Here is a 20,464-nt window from a genome sequence, read left to right as displayed (position 1 = left end):
TCCTTGGAATGACTGGAAGAAAAACGTCTTCCTCTGCGGGCAGTGTTTCGTAAAGGGTACACACTACAGGATTACCTTTCAAAGATAACACAGATAATCATGTTTGATTGGAGAAGGCAGACTCTCGGCAGATGGAAGACACAGAGGGAACCACAGTCACAGCACAAAGCCGCCGCTTGAGAACCCTTCAATATAAAGGCCGTGCTCAGTCAAAATTCATAAACCACACTTAGCTCTCTTTGAAGGCTGAACCCCAGGGCAAATTAATCTTTTAGTCTGCAATAGCAGCACGCACAGTCACTGGATCCCATGACAGACATTTATTGTAAAACAGGAAAACTATGAACCGTGAAACACAGACACACATGCAACTCATTGCTCGTTGCTATGTCTCCAATGCCTAACTATCGGTGACCTTTTATTGTTTGCAATGGGAATAATGAAGGTTTTGCCAATTTATGAATATATTGTTGAGATTAGGGATGTCCGATATTATCGGCCTACCGATATTGGCATTCAAATGTAATATCGGAACATATCGGTATCGGTTTACATTTATTTAACCTTTATTTACCCAGGCAAGCAAGTAAGAACAAATTCTTATTTTATTCAATGTGAAAAGTATGCATAATGTTGTGTTTTTTGGGGGGGGAAACCCAGCATATATTGGTATCGGTTGATATCGGTATCGGAAATTAAGAGTTGGACAATATCGGTATATCGGATATCGGTAAAAAAGCCAATATTGAACATCCCTAGTTGAGATGAATGCACCTGTGGTGGATGTTTATGATTTTATATTAAATTACATAACAATTGTAACAATGGGCACAATTTTGCAAATAATTTAAGCACAACAGTGTCCTTGCATGAAATTCTTGTTTAGTTCTCTTTCTTCCAATATGGCTGCATGTAACAATTAGTAACCACTTGTGTTGTCACATTTCTGTGCTGTGGTAAAGTAGCTAAAACATTGAAAAGCATGATATTACTGTTCCACTGTAACACCAAATGATTACGTTTCTCTTTATATACATGCATTTTCCATACATCAACACATAGCTATTGTTGTTTTGCATAGAGAAACTGTTGTCTCCTCCATTGTCATGCACTAAACGAGGACATATACTGTAGTGTCATAGACAAGGCCTGGGGCTTGGGAGCACACGTAAGTGCATGTGTTGGGGAGCGGCGGTCCGTGTTTTGGTCTACTGTGCTCTCATAGCACTCTCATAGTCGGGGTGCCCTTTTGCACACTGATTTGCCAGCACAACACACGCGCGCGCACACACGCACGCACGCACGCACGCACGCACGCACACACACACACACACACACACACACACACACACACACACACACACACACACACACACACACACACACACACACACACACACACACACACACACACACACAGTACACATGCATACGCACACGCACGTTATGAAACAGTAACGTCACGCCTGATATTGGCCAAATGGAGAAACACATCTCAGGGCTGAGCCCTCTATCTCACTTCGTCCTCCTCTTGGATCACCAAACTGAAATACTCAGCCAACCTACAAACAGAATTTTAGTATAATGTAATGGTGTTTTTACCGAATGTAATGATTGCCTACCAGGAGCTTTCATATACCGCGGGCCTTGAGATGGCTAGCTGCGGGCGTTACTGTGCCGGCATGGTCTGCAAGTGTTACACGCGGTGGTTGTTGTTGTCGAGATGTCAAGCTGATGCTTGTGGGACTGTCACTAGGCAGAGTTGTGTGAGTGATTGAATCAGTGAATGTGTGAGGTTCGCCTCTTCCCTGGACCTTATTTCCCTGTCTCCTCACCTCTCCAGCCCCCACCCTCGCGCTCGTTTAGCCTCGTCTGCTCTTTAGCAGCCCACACCCTTGGACTATCTGTCAGTATCTGTTTGATTGGTTCGTGCCGAACACACTCTTCTAGTTCAAGTATCAATTACCTTCACGCACCTGATGTGTATTCTAATTAGCGCCCCTGTTGGGCTTTAAAGCCCTCGCTCTTCCCCTCAGTCCTGGTCGGGTCGTTCCGTATCATATCTCTATCACCAAACTCCTTCGGGAGGTTCTCTGTCTGTAGGCTCCTACGGGAGTTTCTGTTTCTGTCTGTATGCTGTTTTATCTCCGGCGTGAGATGCGCTCAAGCCTTCGCCACCTGTCACCGTTTGCCTGGAGGGAGACACTGTACTGCGCTTTCTAATCCTCTACGGGAGGTATTCCAGTGTTCCACTCCAGACCTCCGAGCCAGACGCGCTCTTCACTCCAGACGCGCATCCAGACGCGCATTCAGACGCACTCCAGACGCGCATCCAGACCTCCGAGCCAGACGCGCTCTTCACTCCAGACGCGCATCCAGACGCGCATTCAGACGCACTCCAGACGCGCATCCAGACTCCGCGCCAGACGCGCTCTTCACTCCAGACGCGCATCCAGACGCGCATCCAGACTCCGCGCCAGATGCGCTCTCCGTACCGGCGCGTACTCCAAGCAGACGCGCACCACTCAGACCTCCGCGCCAGATGCGCTCTCCGTACCGGCGCGTACTCCAAGCAGACGCGCACCACTCAGACCTCCGCGCCAGATGCGCTCTCCGTACCGGCGTGTACTCCAAGCAGACGCGCACCACTCAGACCTCCGCGCCAGATGCGCTCTCCGACGTCTAGCCTGCGCCCTCCTACTCCTCCCTGTAAGCAGCTCCAGCCCTCGCCCCCCTGTCCAGTCCTTCTTGTCCTCCTAGTCCTCCCCTGTCCAGTCATTCTAGTCCTCCTAGTCCTCCCTGTCCCCAGCCCGCCTCCGCGGGCCTCTGTCCATGTTTCCCCTCTCTAGTCCTCCTAGTCCTCCCTGTCCAGTCCTTCTAGTCCTCCTAGTCCTCCTTGTCCAGTCCTCCTAGTCCTCCCTGTCCAGTCCTCTTAGTCATCCTAGTCCTCCCTGTCCAGTCCTCCTAGTCCTCCTAGTCATCCCTGTCCTGTCCTCCTAGTCCTCCCTGTTCCTGCCTTGTCCCTTGCCCCGGCCCTGTCCGTTAGCCTTCCCTTAGCCTTCCCCTTAGCCAGCTCGCCTCTTAAAGGCACTGTGCCTATTTTCCCAATTCATGTTTTCCTGTAATTTGTGTTCTCCCTTAAAGGGACAGTGCCGTTTTCTGTTGTTTTCAATAAATGCCCAGTTCTTGGCTTACTCTCATACCTGTCTTGTGTTGAGCGATTGGGGTCGGTTACAAACCATAACAGAATGAGTGAATCAGTGACTCAATGAGTGAGTGAGTGAGTGAATGAATGAGTGAGTTAGTGACATTGCTGGTCATAGAGGTGCTTCACAATCGCATCTAGCAAAGGGTGCTGTGTTACAGGCAGCCATGTTGGAAGAGAGAGAACTATGCAAACATCTGTGCAAGGCCTCTATTATGCTTATGTTTTATTAAAAAAAATTATACACATGCCCCTCTCCAGCAAAACAGTGGAATTGCATTGCTAGATAACAGCTTGGAACCAGGTGTATTAAATGTTGCAGTGTTTGCTAATAGCTGACGGGAAATGATATGTAGCCCAATTTAGAATGTTTATGTTATGTTATATATTAAGATGTACAGCTGAATACAGAGGTGCTGTAATGCTGTGTTCAGACTCCGGTGGTTTAAAAATTCCACTCTGGGCGGAATAAAACTATTCCTACAAATAACATGTCAAGAAAGTCTGTTATTTAGTTGTACAAAGCAAAGGAGGAGCCTCATTTTAACAGGCTCAACATCTGGATTTGAAAAGGTGTGGCGGAGGACGGCAAAAGTTGAAATATGTAAACTTTTACCGTGGCACATTCTGCCATTGCTGTCGACGTTGCCATTAGGTTAGGAGATGTCGTTGTCATCTCTCATTGGGAAATAATGGTATCCTGTTTGCTGCAGTCTGCTGTCTGTTGCTATAGTCTGAACACCACATAAGCAATCCCAACATGCTTTAGGTTTTGACACCTTGCCCATGGAGTAGGCTACACCTTTTGCTTTTATAGGTAGCTACATAGGTGAGGGGTTCTCTTCAGTATTAATTAATTGTCTTGCATACAGTACTGAAGTGATATTATTTCAATGCAACAATTAGATTTAATTAGCGGTGCTGTTGGAGTGTTAGATAATGCAAAGCACTCATGTTGGATGAACTTTCTTCTCATGTATATGTTATGTATGATCTACACCTCACCCTACAGGAGTGCAAATCATTGTGTTTGAAACCATTCTCGCATTACGGTCTAGATGGGAGATTTATTTTACCAGTAGGACTGAGAGCACAACATATTATCTCGATATAAGGTAATACATTTGAGAATAATGTATAACTAAAACAATAAAAAGTGTGAAGTGTGAGATCCACTGGTTTTTCAATGTGTACATAATGTAAATATCTGTAGATGACAGCATCTACTCTGACGGATCTATGGAACAGTGTTTTCAAGTTAGACTGGGGAGCCACAGAGTGGAGAGCAGATACGGACTTGGGATGTGCGCCAAGGTCATCGCAGAGAGAGAGCCTTTTGAATCATAGCAGCGTTAAAGTGTGTCAGAGGAGACAAGAGCCGTTGCCATGGCATTGTGTCACTTAGTAACGAGAGAAGGGCCGTGGCTACTAGGGGTGGGGTGGGGGGGGGAAATCGATACGTAGTAGTATCGCAATACTTTGCGTGGCGATACTGTATCGATACAGGGACGCCAAGTATCGATATTTAATTATTCATATTCATTTTTGTATAAGGAAGTTGCATTGTTCATTCCAATACCTGTAATAGTACAGTAGTCCACACACACATACATGTGCATTCAGTTAAGTTGGAATATGACTGTAATACAAACAGTTCAGTTTGTCAGGTACATGCAACACATATTACAGTGTTTACATCTCTGCTTGAGAAAATACCATGTTCTGCAATAAAAATTATTGAAGTGAGATGAACAGACTGAACTTTATTTTATTAGATAAAACATGTTGACAAAGTTTTACTTTGCAGTTGAAAAAAGGTAATACATTTAATTTGATAATATTTTTTTTAAATAATAATAATATTCGCAATACTCAGCGTATCACGATATATTTAGTATTGCGATACTATCGTATCATGACGCAGGTATCGCGATAGTATCGTATCGTGAGGTCTCTGGCAATTACCACCCCTAGTGGCTACGGGGATGGCCACCGGTTGCTAGGGGAAAGACGTTATAGCTGTGAGCTCTTCCGGGTTTAGTCAGACTAAGAAACAAAGCGTAGGCACTGTTACATTCAAGCCTAAAGTATGGCTCGTGTAGGCCTTGAATGCAAAGTGGTGGACACAGGACAAGACAGGAGTTTATCAAAAATAACACTATTTATTGGAACAGCTATTTAAATGCACAAAAAGGGTGAGAGCTGGGTGTTCCAGACTCCAAAGGTCAATAACAAAACTAAGGCACATAGGCCAAAATAGAACAAACAGCTAAAATAGCAGCAGTGAGAGCAGATGAGACTCTGGTGAGCTGACATCTCTTGTGAAGTGGGAGACGAACTGCAGCCTGCACTCTGCATTTGTAGGGCGTGGTGCCTCATCACCACACCTGTGATCAATTAGAAAAGCGGCCATTTTAACTACATGGAAATGACAACAGAAAGAAAACAGAAGTGTGTATCAATTAAACCACCAATTAGTGACAGCACACTTAACCACAATGTGAATATGCACCACAGACAGTAAGTATCCCTCCACCATGTGAAAGTAATACGTAACACCCCCACACCGAAGATTTATGTTCTTCTCCCAACTATAGCCCAAAGAAACCACCACCAAGAGAACGACCATAAATAAATAAGGGGACACTTACCAACCTTACCTATAAAAAATGCAACCACACACTCTTACATGTGCAGCGCCTGTACTGTGTCGAGTGTGAGCCCCGGGCAAGAGTCACACTCAACTGTACATAAAAAAAAAAAGTGACCCACGAATCTGGAAATACCGTGAGCCACTACCACAAAGTGATAACGGGTCGGCCCCTGTCGAACACGACCCTTAACTCTGTCGAATGCTCCCTACTGAGGAACATTTGACACTGTTGTTTAGCACAAACAACCCTGTCCTGATACCCGCCCAAGCGAGACCCCTCCAAAATGCATACAGCTGGGCCTGGATGGAGCGGAGCCGGTGGAAACATCTGGGCAACTAAACCCCACCCAGCCCCCACCGAGGCGCAAGGTCTAGAAGTCAATCCACCCACCAACACATCACCAAACAAACTAATGACAACAGGTCCCTCCGCCGATACAGACCTGACAAATCAGCATGAGAGCCAAGCTCACTGCTCTCAGGACAGAAAACAGGAAAGCTAAATACAGGCCCCACCTCAACAGCGCTGCACCGACCTGTCAAAAGGAGACAGCAAACTGGAATCACACACTTGAGAAAAAACAAACTCATCGCGCTCAGGACACCTATTGCTTATTAACAGCGAAGGAGTGCGCCGAATGCTTCCGCGTTTTCCCTGATTGGCTGCGACACGCCCCGCGGCAGGCGCGGCAACCGCAGAGCGGAGCGGCAGAGCTTGCGGCATTATTTAGCCGTAAACCGACATGATTCTCATTCGAAGCTTAGCTCACCTGGCAGCACGGCGGTCCTGCGGTCCTGCTGGTTTCAAGGTCGAATCCCATCAATTTTTTTTTTTTTTTTTTTTTTAACGTGTATTCTTTCGCCGGTTAAGGTTAGGCATGGTTAAGGTTAAGGTTAAGTGTAACTGAGGGGTTACAAAACCCTGACTGTATTAAAGATTGTGATAGATTAAACCACTGCTAGTTATGTACTTTAATTACTGGCCAGACAGTACATCTAATATATGGCAGACACTCATAATAACACGGCACTGACAAAGAAATATCATTTGAGGGTATTTATTATTATGCAGTAAATGTACAGATATGAGAATTAGGGTCGCGCTTGTATGGCGAAGAATATGCATAAGTCAGTCAGTAGCATAAGTCAGTGGGAATAGAATAATTCCTACGATGGGGTACTAGGCTAACGCCGCCTGGCGTAGGATGGCAATTATATAGGGGAAACGCTGGTACCGCTGGAGACAATGGGTTCCTCCCAGAGTTGTAAGCTCTGGAGGAGAGGGGAATGTTCGGATACTCAGTCTGATCAATTGAAGAAGAAGGGGATTCACGTATAGAAGCCAGTCCTTGTAATCCAAAGCTCAGCATCAAAAGCAATAACTGTAATCCAATTGCCCAATAGCAATGATAACAGCCAGCTAGCCTCGGTCCATGAGGCCAGCCCGAATGTAGATCCTCAAGGTGGTTAAATCCAAACGACAGTGGAGATTAACGATGCTCTTCTCCAGGTAGTACGTTCCACAATCAATATAATCCAACCAATACTGGTTCTGCAATCGCCGCCGTCGGTTCTCATGTGCACATGTCCAGTAGGTTCTCCGACTAGGCCTCCTCGTGTGCTGGCACCAATGTATTTAGTCCACGTGCACTGGCTAAGGTCCACTAGTTAAACGAACGAACTGCTGGGTAATGCTGCACACAAACGAACTGCTGTTGGCACGATACACAATAATTAACGACTCTTTACTTCACATTAAATCTGACACTTTTACTATTCACTTCGCACGTGGTTCTCAACGCTCTGTTAAACGAACTGCTTCTCACTACATTTAGAATCACACTGAACGTGATGAACAACTCTACTGGTGTTCGCACCTGCCGCGCTATATATACTTAAGTGGCTTCTAGTGCCAAAACCTAACCACTTGCCCGGAATCAATGCGCTGCCAAGGGCATGTCCTGACTTGCCCAGACTCGCCCTTGAACCTGTCTGAGTGCGAGACTGCCTGGCGCCACCGTCAGGGGGCATTATTCATAAGGAAAGCGAATATTACTAGGATTTACACGCAGGCTTAAAGGGATATAACGTGTATATATAAATAATATACAAGGTATATAAAACAATAAATGTAGATTCTCAGCTTTAATCTGGCCCTTCACAACAGCCGCCTCCTAATTAGTCCGCACCTAATTAGTTAAGGGAGACAGATTAATAGTCCAGTCAACTGCTCAATATTTGTTGTGAGGGGTAGGGCAATCTACAAAGTCAGTGGGTCATGGTCGTCATCAGGGGGGTCAGGGAGCTCTGGCAACTCTATCAGCTTCGCCAAGGGTCTGGTGTAAGTCCGCCCTTGGACTATGACTTCTGCCGCTCTGACCTAAAGCGGGTCGAGTCGAGTAGGTACTATGCAGTGGAAAAGCGCCATTAGACTAGAGGCCTCGTAGCTCGGGGTAGTGACTGGTCTCTGATCATAACGACTGTGTCCACCTTCAGGTTGTCCCTGTCCTTTACCCACTTCTGACGGGCTGGAAGGGATGGTAGGTAGCTTAGGAGGAAGCGGGCCCAAGACTGGTCGATCTGTGCTTGGTTGTGTCTCCACCTCCTCCGTCCGTTCCTCTTGTTCTTTCTGTACACCGTCTGAGGAGGGGCCGGTTCCGGCCGCCCAATCAAGAGGTAGTTTGGGGTGCTGGGTTCGAGGTCAGCTACGTCGCTTGGAGCGTATCTGATGGGGGTGGAGTTCGGAACTCCCTCTTCTTGAGCCCACGGTTCTCTCACAGGCATCTCGTCTAATGTCAATAGCCTCTCAACGGGCTGTACGAGAGAGTGGCCTGTGTCGCTCACCCTTGTGTACAGGCAGCGTGTAGACGTGGGTTGGCTGGCAAGTCCGTAGAGGGGGCCCTGGAGCGTCCACCCCAGTCGGGTCTGAACCGCGACTGGGCATCCTTTGGGTCCAATGTGGGCCGCCTCGATTGGGACAATGAGGTCCGCGTGGTCGGAGCCTATGAGCAGGGTCGGTGTGGCACCGTCGATGAGCGGTATAGGTAGTCTGCGTAGGTGCGCGTACTTCGCCATCAGCTGGGGGATGGGGTAGGCGTAGCTCGACAGACCTATGTCCTGGCTTGTAAATGCCTTAGTGATGCTGTACCGCTTCTCGGGCTGCCCGACCGCTGCTATTGTGAATGAGACGTTTTTGCCCTTTATGGTTTTTAGGTCTCGCTGAATAGTACGGATTGTCATTGTTTCTTTGGTACCCCGCAGGCCCAACTGGGCTGCGGCGGAAGCGAGGAGGAGAGTCTTTTCAGACCCATCGTCGAGGACGGCGTAAGTGTCCAGGACCTTGTCCTCGTAGCTCAGGAGCACTCTGACCACTTTGATGAGCACTCGGGGGCTCCCGCTATACTTGGGGTCTATGTGGAGCACTCCTGTTGGTCGGTTGCCTTGCCGGGCTAATCTTCGCTTGTGGGCCCCGCACAGTGATATTTATCAACATCACTGGTCTGGGTGGGTTAGACGGGCGCTTTTCCGGGTGCAAATGATAACAATTTCCCATCACATGTCCTGCACTCCCACAATTCTGCAACTTCCGCGCATCATCGCTTCCCCATGCCCCATTAAACTTACCACTACCCCCAGCACTGGACACCGTAGGTCTATTAGGAGTCCATTTCGGCCTCCCCACATCATGCACAGGATAATGCTGTCTCTCAAAAGACGTCCTGTGGGTCAAAACATACTCATCAGCCAGGACCGCCGCTGCTGAACAGGTCCTGACTTTCCTCTCATTTAAGTACATGGCAATATCCTCAGAGACGCCATATACCTTGAATTCCTCTAATAAGATTAGGTCCCTAATCTCCTCCACTGTGGTGACCTTTTCCGCTGCACACCACCGGTCAAAAAGCAACCGCTTTTCCCTCACAAACTCCACAAAAGACTGAGAGATTTGCTTCCTTAAATTGCGAAATTTCTGGCGGTAAGCCTCAGGGACCAATTCATAGGCTTTAAGGATAGCCTGTTTCACCAAAGCATAATCCTTATTATTAGGATACATCAACGCATACACGATCTGTGCCTTACCGCGCAAAGCACTCTGCATGAGGATAGTCCATTTATCTGCTGGCCAGCCGCAACTGCCAGCTATGTCCTCAAATAATAAAAAAAAACTATCGACGTCCCTTTCCAAAAAAAACGGAACCATGCTTTTCTGCCTAGCCATGTCAAAACCCGGCTCCCGATGCACATAGCACCAGCACCACCTACATTACGCATCGCCATCTCCCGGTCATATGCTGCCTGGGCGCGTACCTCCAAAACCTTCTAAATCGACCATATACCCGTCAAGTATATAGTATAGTACAAGACAAATATAGGTACTAATCACTTCAATGACTGCCCCAGGGTAGACAGAGAAACCTCAGGACCTAAATGGTGGGGGAAGGGAAGCTGACGCGTAGCCCCCACCCTCTGGTTGCCACGAGCTAGCTTTGGCTAACAGGGAAGGCTTTTGGATAACACTAAGCCGCGACAACCACCAGGCTGATAGAGAGAGAGAGACCATTCGAATAATGAATTCAATAGCAGTCAAAGACTTTTCAGAACGGTTTCCATCTTGTACAGAGTATGTTTTTGAGAATAAACGTCAACATCCAGGAGAGGTATCCTGTTTCCAGTGTGTCGTTAATTCTTTTGAGATGAATGCATCAACGGGGGAAGATATCGTTATCAGCTAGTACGACGAGAAAGAGATAAACACAACGCAGAAACTTCACAGAGCCACAGGTGATGAGGTGATTACTGGCTGATATCGCAAAATCCAACACTACTGTATCTCACCTACTGATCCATTCATGATATGTGGATTACTTGATGATTATTACTATTATTTTATTATACAGTTTAGGTTTCATTTCATTTTAATAAATTACCAATAGTTGAAACAACAATCTTCTGCAATGCTCCTCGCTCTGCATATAGTTTAGTTTAGTAATTTCTTTCGCACAGTATACAAACAACAACACAATAACAACAACTATAAAGTATAAAATATATACAGTGCAGGAAGAGGCAGATTATCTATAATAATAATAAACATAATTATTACATATAGCAAGTTGGAAAACATGATCAATGTAAGGACCTTGTTGGAGTATGTGAGCGTAAGAAGTAAGTATGAGTATGTGTGTGTGTGTGTGTGTGTGTGTGTGTGTGTGTGTGTGTGTGTGTGTGTGTGTGTGTGAGTGAGAGTGAGTGTGTGTAATTGTGTAAGTTAAAATACAATACACCGATTACGATACACAAGTTACACTCCACTGTTACAATATAATAATCAGATGTTCCTTCAAACCTTGTTTGTACGTTTTTGAAGAGTTTTTTTTTTCCAGATGGAGAAAATCATTCCATAATTTCACACCTCTATATTTCATAGAGTGTTTTTAAAGTAGGTCTTAAATTGTACAGGAATGTTCCCTTCATTAGAATGAATCTTGTAAATAAAAACACATATTTGAAAAATATTTATGTTATAGATATTTAGAATCTGAAGTTTCTGAAATAGAGGGACATATAGGCTATGCGGTTCCAATTCAAGGTGCACAACATTAAAAATGAATGGACTCAGTGACAAGAAGTCAGACATATTACACAGAGGACCCTATTATCGTCAAACACAGGGGGGATGTTTCTGACAGGGCAGTGTAGAGCTCCGGAAATTTGGATTCACAGGGTGAGTGTTTTGTTTGTTACGCATCCGCCCGGCCAATAAATAAATACATCCTCGTGTCATATTAAAGGCAACAGTGGCTTCACACAGATTGCCTCCTTGAGTGTGCAAGCTCCTGCCTCACTATACCACCTCACTCCAAGGTTGTCAGGCTGCAGAATCCTATTGAAACGGCCCAGTGATAGATAGATGCGAGGGAAGACGGGGAAGGGCACGTCCGACCGCCACCGCTAACCAGTCCCCGGTGGCTACGGCGCTTACTCCGCCAAACGGTCATGTGTGACGGAGGGGAGAGAACGCAGCGCATCAGACCACAGTCTAATATGGAGGAGCCTCGCCCCCCCCCCTCCCCCCCTGAGTATCGCGCGCTCTGGGATCCTAATCTACTGTGTAAAAATAGGGTTACACAGTAGAACGCTGGGGAACGCTGTAAGGTTCCCCAGAGGGCCAGAGGAGGAAACATGATGTAATGGAGAATGACTTAGGAAAAGAAATATCCCTGTAGGTGTGTGTGCGTTTTAACCCCCCCCCCCCTCCCCCCGCATCCCACCCCAACATGACCAGGAGGCTTTCCATAATAACCCCAGTGGGAGACATGTTGGGAGACAACATGGCTAAAGCAGGCGACTGCTGACCTTAACACTCTATAATGGTGGACACTTCATACATCTTCCACACACACACACACACACACACACACACACACACACACACACACACACACACACACACACACACACACACACACACACACACACACACACACACACACACACACACACACACACACGCACACACACACACACACACACACACACACACACACACACACTGGTTAGAACAGGATCATCACCGCACACACATATGTCTCCATCTGCGCTATTGGACGCTTTGGACTCCGCTCCAGCTAAATCATGCTGAACGGGAATTGTTTCTGGCTCCTCAGGTCACCGGGTGAATGATGGCCTCTGGCATTCCGTCAGTCTGGACACCAGGAATCTGCAGGTCACCTTGATGCTGGACAGCGAGCCGGCGTCCACTGTTGAACTCTGGGAGCAGCTGGTCTCTGTGGGAAACGTTCACTTTGGAGGTCAGTGGACGATGCTCAAAAAAGACAGAAATGGAATTGAGTGCGATGGGAAAAGGAAATTACTGAGGTACATTTTTTATTAAATTTTTTAAAGACGCCCATAGAAGCTTTTAATGCCAGAAATGTTTTGATGTATCATAGCAGGGCACGGCTGTAACTAACACCTAACTAACAATAACGATAGGTTATGTATATAACCTAGTTATATTAGTATTGGCTGAGCGTCCCGCTCTGAGCCTTATGAGATACCCCTTATCTCCTATGGTACCTATTGTACCCCAACGAAGAACTAAATGCACCCACACCTGAAGGAGCCCCCGCCCCTATGGAGGCGTAGCCTATATAACCATGACTCTGGTCACCAAACACTCTTCCTCGCCAAATCTCGTTCCAGGAAAAGATCCCTCAAGAGGGAACTCAGGGCCGCGCAGAGCGGGACGCTCAGCCAATACTAATATAACTAGGTTATATACATAACCTATCGTTATATATCGTATTTGCTTATCGCGTCCCGCTCTGAGCCTTATGAGATATGGGTTAGAGCGGACGCGAGACCCGACAGATGTACCCCCTGAGGACCCGTAAGCCCACATCAAGGGGTGCGGGGAGCCCTGTCACCCCATCCTTCCTAGTGAAGGGGGGGCGCAGTCAACTCCACCTGAATGCGAACAAGATGGAACTAGAACCCCTTGAACACACCGCACAGGCGGAACCACGTGTGACTCAACACACTGTGGCCCATACCCACACACTCCTGCTACCCTACCAAAGGACGGGAAGCAGGAAGGCCACAGACCCCAGAACCGCCTGGGAGACAGAACCCCCGGTCATGTCCATGAGGTAAAACCTTACAAAGGGACCCGGGGAGGACCATGAAGCTGCAGCACAGATGTCCTCCACCGAGGCCCCACCCAGGAGAGCGGCAGAGGCAGCCACACCACGATTGGAGTGCGCCCTGACGCCCCCAGGGGGATCCTGCCCAGCCAACGTGTAGCAGAGGGCAATGCCCTCGCACAACCAATGGGACAGGCGCTGTTCGATAGTGCCTTACCGGCATGAGAACCACAGTGACAGACAAAAAGCTGAACGGTGACCCCGAGGTCCTGAGTACGGCTGAGGCAATTCCCAAAGCACGGACCGGACATGACAGGTGAAGGCCTGCATCTAACTCACCACCGTGAGGAGGCGGATGAAACGCCTGAACCACAATATCCCTGGAGCGGAAGAACTCCGGATATTTACAGGCACGAAGGCAGGATTAGGCCGCAGAGTGGCACAATAATCGGAACGAAAGACAGGCACTCTGGGCGTACCGAGAGAGCACAAAGCACACCCACGCGTCAGCGGACGTGACGGCCAGCAAGAACGCGGTCTTGAACGACAGCTGTTCCAACGGCGCCTGCTCGAGCGGCTCAAACGGGGCCAAGGACAACCGACCGAGGACCAGTTGAAGATCCCAAGTCGGAGCCCAGGAGCGTTGCACCGGCTTAACGCGTCGAGCGCCAAGCAGGAAACGCTTCACAAGAGGGTGGCTGAACAAGACATCCCCTCAAACCCCTCATGATAGGAGGATATAGCTGCTGCATATACCCTCACCGTCGAAGCCGACAGTCTATCAAGGAGAGACTGGAGGTAACTAAGGACAGCATCCAGGGGGCAGGAGACGGCCCCCCGCCTTACAACACACTTGGAACATACGTCATCTGCCCGCGTAAGCGCGACAGTGGAGGGAGCATGCGCATTCCGGATGGTAACACAATCAGGATCAAGAACCTGCGCCCCTCAACGTACCCGTCCCAACAACTGACCTAACAGATGTATGGGGAAGAATCCCTGGCGGCACGGCATCGGTCCCAGACCTGCCTGGCTATGTCCAGACGTAATCCTCACCCGTCAGGATGAGGACCGCCCCGCGACAGTACACCTGCACCCACATTCTCCCTGCCGGGGATGTGGGGAGCCCTCAGGCCGCGCAGATGGAGGACGCCCATAGCCAGCCGCCCGCCGCCTGGTGCAGACAGGGGGAGCGTATTCCTCCCTGTCTGTCGATACACGACACTGAATTCGTATCGTCCGTCCTGATCAACACCATTTGTGGACCAGAAGGACCGCTTTCAACACCAACACATTGAACGTAGCGCAGAACATAGCTGCCCCCTACTGCGTTGGCCCGACGCGTCACCAGCGAGGGAGGCGTCGGTGAAAACGCAACGTGAGACAGCGCCGTAACCGTCCTAGGACAGAACCTCCCGAGCGTGTTGACAACACGCTCTGAGAGGGATGCCCATATTGAATTGAATTGAATACTTTATTTTGAAACAAATCGTATGACAAAAAAAACATTTTAAAAGACAAGACAATAACAGTGTCAATAACGCAGGTCAAAAATGGATAAAACACAATAAAGCCAAGGCTTGTTTCCATTGTGGTCCATACATGGAACATAAAAAGGCACAGAAACACAAATGGACATGTACACTGACAGGACACATTCTAATTTTTTTTTATAAAAACACCTAACCTGACAACTCATACAGTTAACTAATGTTAAAAGAAAATCCGCAAACCCTTAAAAGCAACTCATGATAAAAGAAATAAAAGCCAAGTTATGATAAAAGAGATAAAAAAACATTTTAAGACCAATTTGAGTTGCTGCTGAGCCATGTTTTTAGGGCGGATTTAAATCCGAGAGGGGAGTTCAGGAGTTTTAAAAATGTTGGCAGGGCATTCCACATTACCGTAGCAGAGTAAAAAAATGCATCTTTCCCCATGCATGTCCTGACTCTCGGCGGGACCAGGTCCGTGGGGCTTCCTCTTGTGGCGTGTTTGTGGACATCTCCTACTTTATTAAAATAATTGACTAGGTACTTGGGGACCGTTTCTTTTAGTACTTTAAAAACCAGTAGCATTTTAAGCTGGTGTACTCTTTCTTCAACCTTAAGCCATCCCAGCCTGCTAAAGTGGGCTGGCGTTAGGTGAGTCCTAAAGTGAAGGTTGTGCAGGAGTCTCACTAGTTTGTTTTGGGAGGTCTGGAGCTTTGTCTTCATTTGTTTTGATATGTTGCTGTACCATGAAGTGCAAGCATAGTCAGAGTGACATTGGATGAGGGCTCCAGCTAGGGTCCTCAGAGCGTTCCTATTTATGAACGAGGAAATTCGAAATAAAAATTTGGTTTTTTGATTGACCTTAGTAATAACAGGTTGCTATCGCATGCCGATTTCATGTCATTAATATATATTAAAAACAGTTGAGGTCCCAAAATGCTTCCTTGGGGGACCCCACATGTCACTGGAAGGGACGAGGACAAGGTGCCATTGATGTCTACCACCTGTTCTCTTCCCTCCAGGTAGGACTTGACCCATTTGGCTGACTTGCTATCAAAGCCTATCGCTCTCAATTTTTCTAGTAGGATGGAATGGTTGACCGTGTCAAACGCCTTTTGCAGGTCCAACATTACCATCCCACAGTAGTTCCCCTTGTCCATCTCCCGTTTTATATAATCTGTCAGGTACAGTAAACAGGTGTCAGTGGAGTGTGATTTTCTGAAACCTGATTGGAACTGGTACAATAGTCTATGTTCAGTCAGGTAGTTGTCTATCTGCTCATATACCAGCCTCTCAATTACCTTTGATATGGAACAAAGGATAGAAACGGGGCGGTAGCCCTCCAACCGTTGACTGGGAAGAGGAGTACTCTACATCCAGTCTACAGCAACCCCAGGCTGGTAGAGACCTGCCTGGTACGAGACCTGACGATCCACAATGACCGCGAAGGACCAGAACATCATCAGGGCAGAACACTCCGTAACCCCTGACGACGCAGAGGCCCCAGTGCGGCCTCCACGCACTTGGTGAAGATGCGGGGAGCCAGAGAAAACCGAACGGCAGCATCTGGTACTCATACGCTAACCCTGCAAAGGAAGCGTAGGTAAGCCCTAGGATGGAAGATCGGAGATGCGCATACGCATCCTACAGGTCTATGGAGGAGAACCAGACCCCCACCTGACAGTGTTCAACAGGTAGGAGACGATCCAAAAAATGCTGAACCTTCCCATGGGACAGGTCCAGCCTGGGTCTTACACCCCTCCCTCCCGACTTCTCAGGCAGAGAACACCGGGAGGAGAACGCCACGACGATGGCTTGCTTCGTCCACAGAGATTGGATCTCGTTGACCAGAGCTGTCACTGCTGGAGACCCTGACAATAGGGTCTGTACCAAACCTGAAAACGGGTGGGGTTGTGTAAACACAAGTCCCCGACTCAGCGTTCTCTCCATCCACCTCGACATATGGTACTGCCGTAGTCATATGTGATGACACTCCCAACGCACCAGCCGTCACGTGGCCCAGGTCCGCCAGGAACTGTAGATAGTTGGCCCGGTCCCCCCGCTGTGCGTAGCCAACCCTGGAACCGTGCGAGCAGCGCGTTCCGTGTCGGGACATCTGACCCTGACACCACCCACGAGGCAATCGCACCCAAGGGGGGACCCCGACAGAAAGGGCCGGTCTGATACGGGGGGCTTCCGATGAAAAAAGCCCCCCCACTGAACACCCCTCCAGAACATGCTGAGGAGTTGTTCTGCAGCCGGACATGCAAGGTGTAAGGACCCCATGGGTTCCTACACACCGTAGCCCTGCAGTGATATTACTACCACCCCAAATCACGCGTGCCTGCGACAACTGCCAATATTTCAGGAGTGGGAGGCACCAACATGATACCTGGCCTGGCGAAGGCGAGGCCGGGGAAGCCCGCACTGTGTGCCTCAAAAGGTTTCGAGCCCCCCTGCTGCTCGCGGCAGGACGGTGACGGCTTGTTTGTTCAAGCCGAACCCATCCTACATGGCCGATCCATCGGCCGCCAAGGCTGTCGGCCTTGTGGACACCTGTCGAATCAACGCCCAGGATACCTCCGGCGGGGGAAAACATGGCCGCCTGTCGAGGGCCTCGTCATCGCGGCTGACGAGGCCGTGCTCTCTCTTCTTCTGGCTGCGCGGTGTGAGGCGGTGTAGGGCCTAGGACAATACCGCCCGCGCTCCAGCAGAAGACCAAAGTCCCCTGCGGAGAGGGGAACCCTGAGCGGTTATAGCTTGTGGCTGGGTCAAAGCTAATAACGTCAACAACCTCGCGCGATGTGTCGACATCGGCTGGCCCTCAAGGCTCCGCCACCAGACACAATTTTTTTTAATAGAAAAAAACAGCAATTCGAAAACACAGTTCTAATCGCTGCCAATTCCATACCGTGGCGGTACAGGCTTTAACAGCCCACCAGCCACTCGCCAGGCCGACCCAGTGGTGCACCATGAAAGGGTTAAATGAATAAAAGAACTAAACCACAAAATACTGTAGAATGAGCAAACCCATATACACAACGTTAAGGGGAGGCGGACCAGAGCGAACTAGTCCCGCCTTCATTCAAAATATTCACAACAGCACACCAGCCCTAGCTTAGCCCATTTACCAAAAAAGGTAAACAAAGCCCCCCCCCCGCACTACTCCCCCAGTATACCGATTGACCGTCAGTATGAATGGTTGAGAGGAGAGAAAGCTGTAGCAAGACAGACCTTCTCATAGCAGAGTGACAGAACGAAACAATAGCCCACTACACAGGGCCGCCTCAGGGGGTGGGGGGCCTTGCGTTTAAATTCGCACAGGGCCTCACATTTCTCCCAGGCGGCCCTGCCCCTATACTACTACAGCCTAGCGTGAGGCGATGTGGAACCCAGATCAACAACCGCCTGCGCACAGACACGCAACATGTTTACCATGTCGGCTGGACCCATAGCCCCACTACCCGACGCCAATGTGGATAGGAACTAGCCAGCTGAGCCATAACCCGCCGTTAAGTCCCATCCTGCAGTAATATAGCTCTACTGCTACACCGCCGAGCTCACGCATCGGCTCCAGATGGGGACACCGTTCCATAGACCCCGCCGGAACACAAGGTAACATACCTGGCTAGGCTACCTAGCCACGGCCTACCCTGTTGTCAACCCATTTACCCGAAAAAAGGTAAATAGGACTCAGCAAAAAAAAACACAACAGCCACCGACTGACCTTCATTGATGAACCGGGCAAGAGGAGGGAGAAGTGACAACATCTCACGGCGGAGACATTAGAACAGCGTAGCAGTTAGTATGTAGCAGTAGTGGTAGCATGTGGCATTAGCGATAGCATGTAGCATAGCATTAGATGTTTAGCAGCACGCCCAAGACAGTTTGGAAACCGTTCACTGCAGTGAACGTTCACCAAACCATCCTGCCCCCGGCGCCAACACACAACATGGTTGTGTAACAAAACAAACCAGCATTACTAACACTAATACCCATGCCTGAAGACACAGGGCCTACCTGGGTACAAGCTGGCCCGACAGCCAATCTTGTACAGCTGAACCTTGATCTGCTGTCATCAGACGAGGAACATCAACATAGGCCCGTCGTGTCGCTGAAAACATGCTTCGAAGATGCCAGGGGCCAGCAACCTCCGGTAAGCTTTCAACATTATGACTCTGATCTTTTTCATCCTGCTAGTTACGTATGGTGCACGCAGCCGATACGATGGAACGAAAATAGAGGAAGAGTGTTTGGTGACCAGAGTCATGGTTATATAGGCTACGCCTCCATAGGGGCGGGGGCTCCTTCAGGTGTGGGTGCATTTAGTTGTTCGTTGGGGTACAATAGGTACCATAGGAGATAAGGGGTATCTCATAAGGCTCAGAGCGGGACGCGATAAGCAAATACGATATATAACGGGGCTGTTCCATTTCGGTGTAAAATGGTTAATGGTGCATTTTAGGGCTGTCCCCGACTAAGGATTTGGATGGTCGACTATGATTGGCCAAAATTTGCCGTTAGTCGACTATTGTTCAACAAAAAAATTATAATAATTAAAAAAAAGTATAATATTTTTTCTTAAAAAAAAAATTATCATTCCATTTGGGCTGTGGGGGGTGCTTAATGTCTGAAGGAGTCGACGGAAGGCTTCTTGTCCTCTGCAAAAGCATGCAATTGGTCCACTGATGGATACATCTTGATATTTGTCTAGTCTAGTGTGTTCATTAGATGGGTGAAATCCTCTTTCAGTGCCTCTGTGCCTGTTTTTGTAGGCAGTTAGCTTCTGGTATGCATGCCATTAGCAAAGAATGGAAAGAATGATAAAAAATTCATAAATAAAAAAAATTATATTATAATCTTTTTTTATTTTATTTTTATATTCGACTAAGAGGTTGGCTGGTCAACTACGGCTCCTTTCGACCGATTAGTTGACTAATCGACTAATAGGGGTCAGCCCTAGTGCATTTATATAACGCTTTATCCAAAGTCAAATCAAATCAAATCAAATTTATTTGTAAGGCCTGACAACACACGTTAATGTCCCCATGGACCGGACACGTCTTCTTTAAACAAGTCAAGAAGAAACATAACAATAAGTCAAGAACAAAACAAGAACACCATAAGGTCCAACAAATTTAAAATAAATGCAAATAAATTCACTCACACATTCACACACCGATGGTGGAGGCAACCGTGCAAGGTGCCAACCTGCTAATCGGGAGCAATTAGGGGTTAAGCGTCTTGCTCAAGGACACTTGAGGACGCTGCCCGGGGGGAGTGGGAATCGAACCGGGAACCTTCCGATTACCAGACAACCGCTCTACCTCCTGAGCCCCCATGGTGTGCCAGTGAGCCAGGATGCACAATTTCAGGGCCCTGACACTGGAACGCCTTAATGGAACAATATTAAAACACCCAAATTATGAATCCCATTAGCCTATATTATTTCCATAGCCTTGGAAAGTTC

The 20,464-nt window shown here is 48.2% G+C and overlaps 1 protein-coding gene across 1 annotated transcript in view; it reads left to right on the top strand.

The window, feature by feature from the left end:
* The window catches only part of LOC311227983 (contactin-associated protein-like 5), a gene marked incomplete at its 3' end in the record, with an annotated part of 332,216 nt that overhangs the window by 160,337 nt on the left and 151,415 nt on the right, over positions 1 to 20,464 (top strand). Inside the window, exon 7 of the mRNA XM_084313868.1 lies at positions 12,527 to 12,670. Coding sequence (XP_084169994.1) covers positions 12,527 to 12,670 — 144 coding nt within the window. The remainder of the gene's footprint in view (positions 1 to 12,526; positions 12,671 to 20,464) is intronic.

This window comes from Notolepis coatsorum (genome assembly GCF_963971535.1).
Source record: "Notolepis coatsorum genome assembly, chromosome: 5".
Lineage (NCBI taxonomy): Eukaryota > Metazoa > Chordata > Actinopteri > Aulopiformes > Paralepididae > Notolepis > Notolepis coatsorum.
The sequence above is the reverse complement of the archived record's forward strand: the minus strand, read 5'-3'. Positions and strand labels throughout refer to the sequence as shown.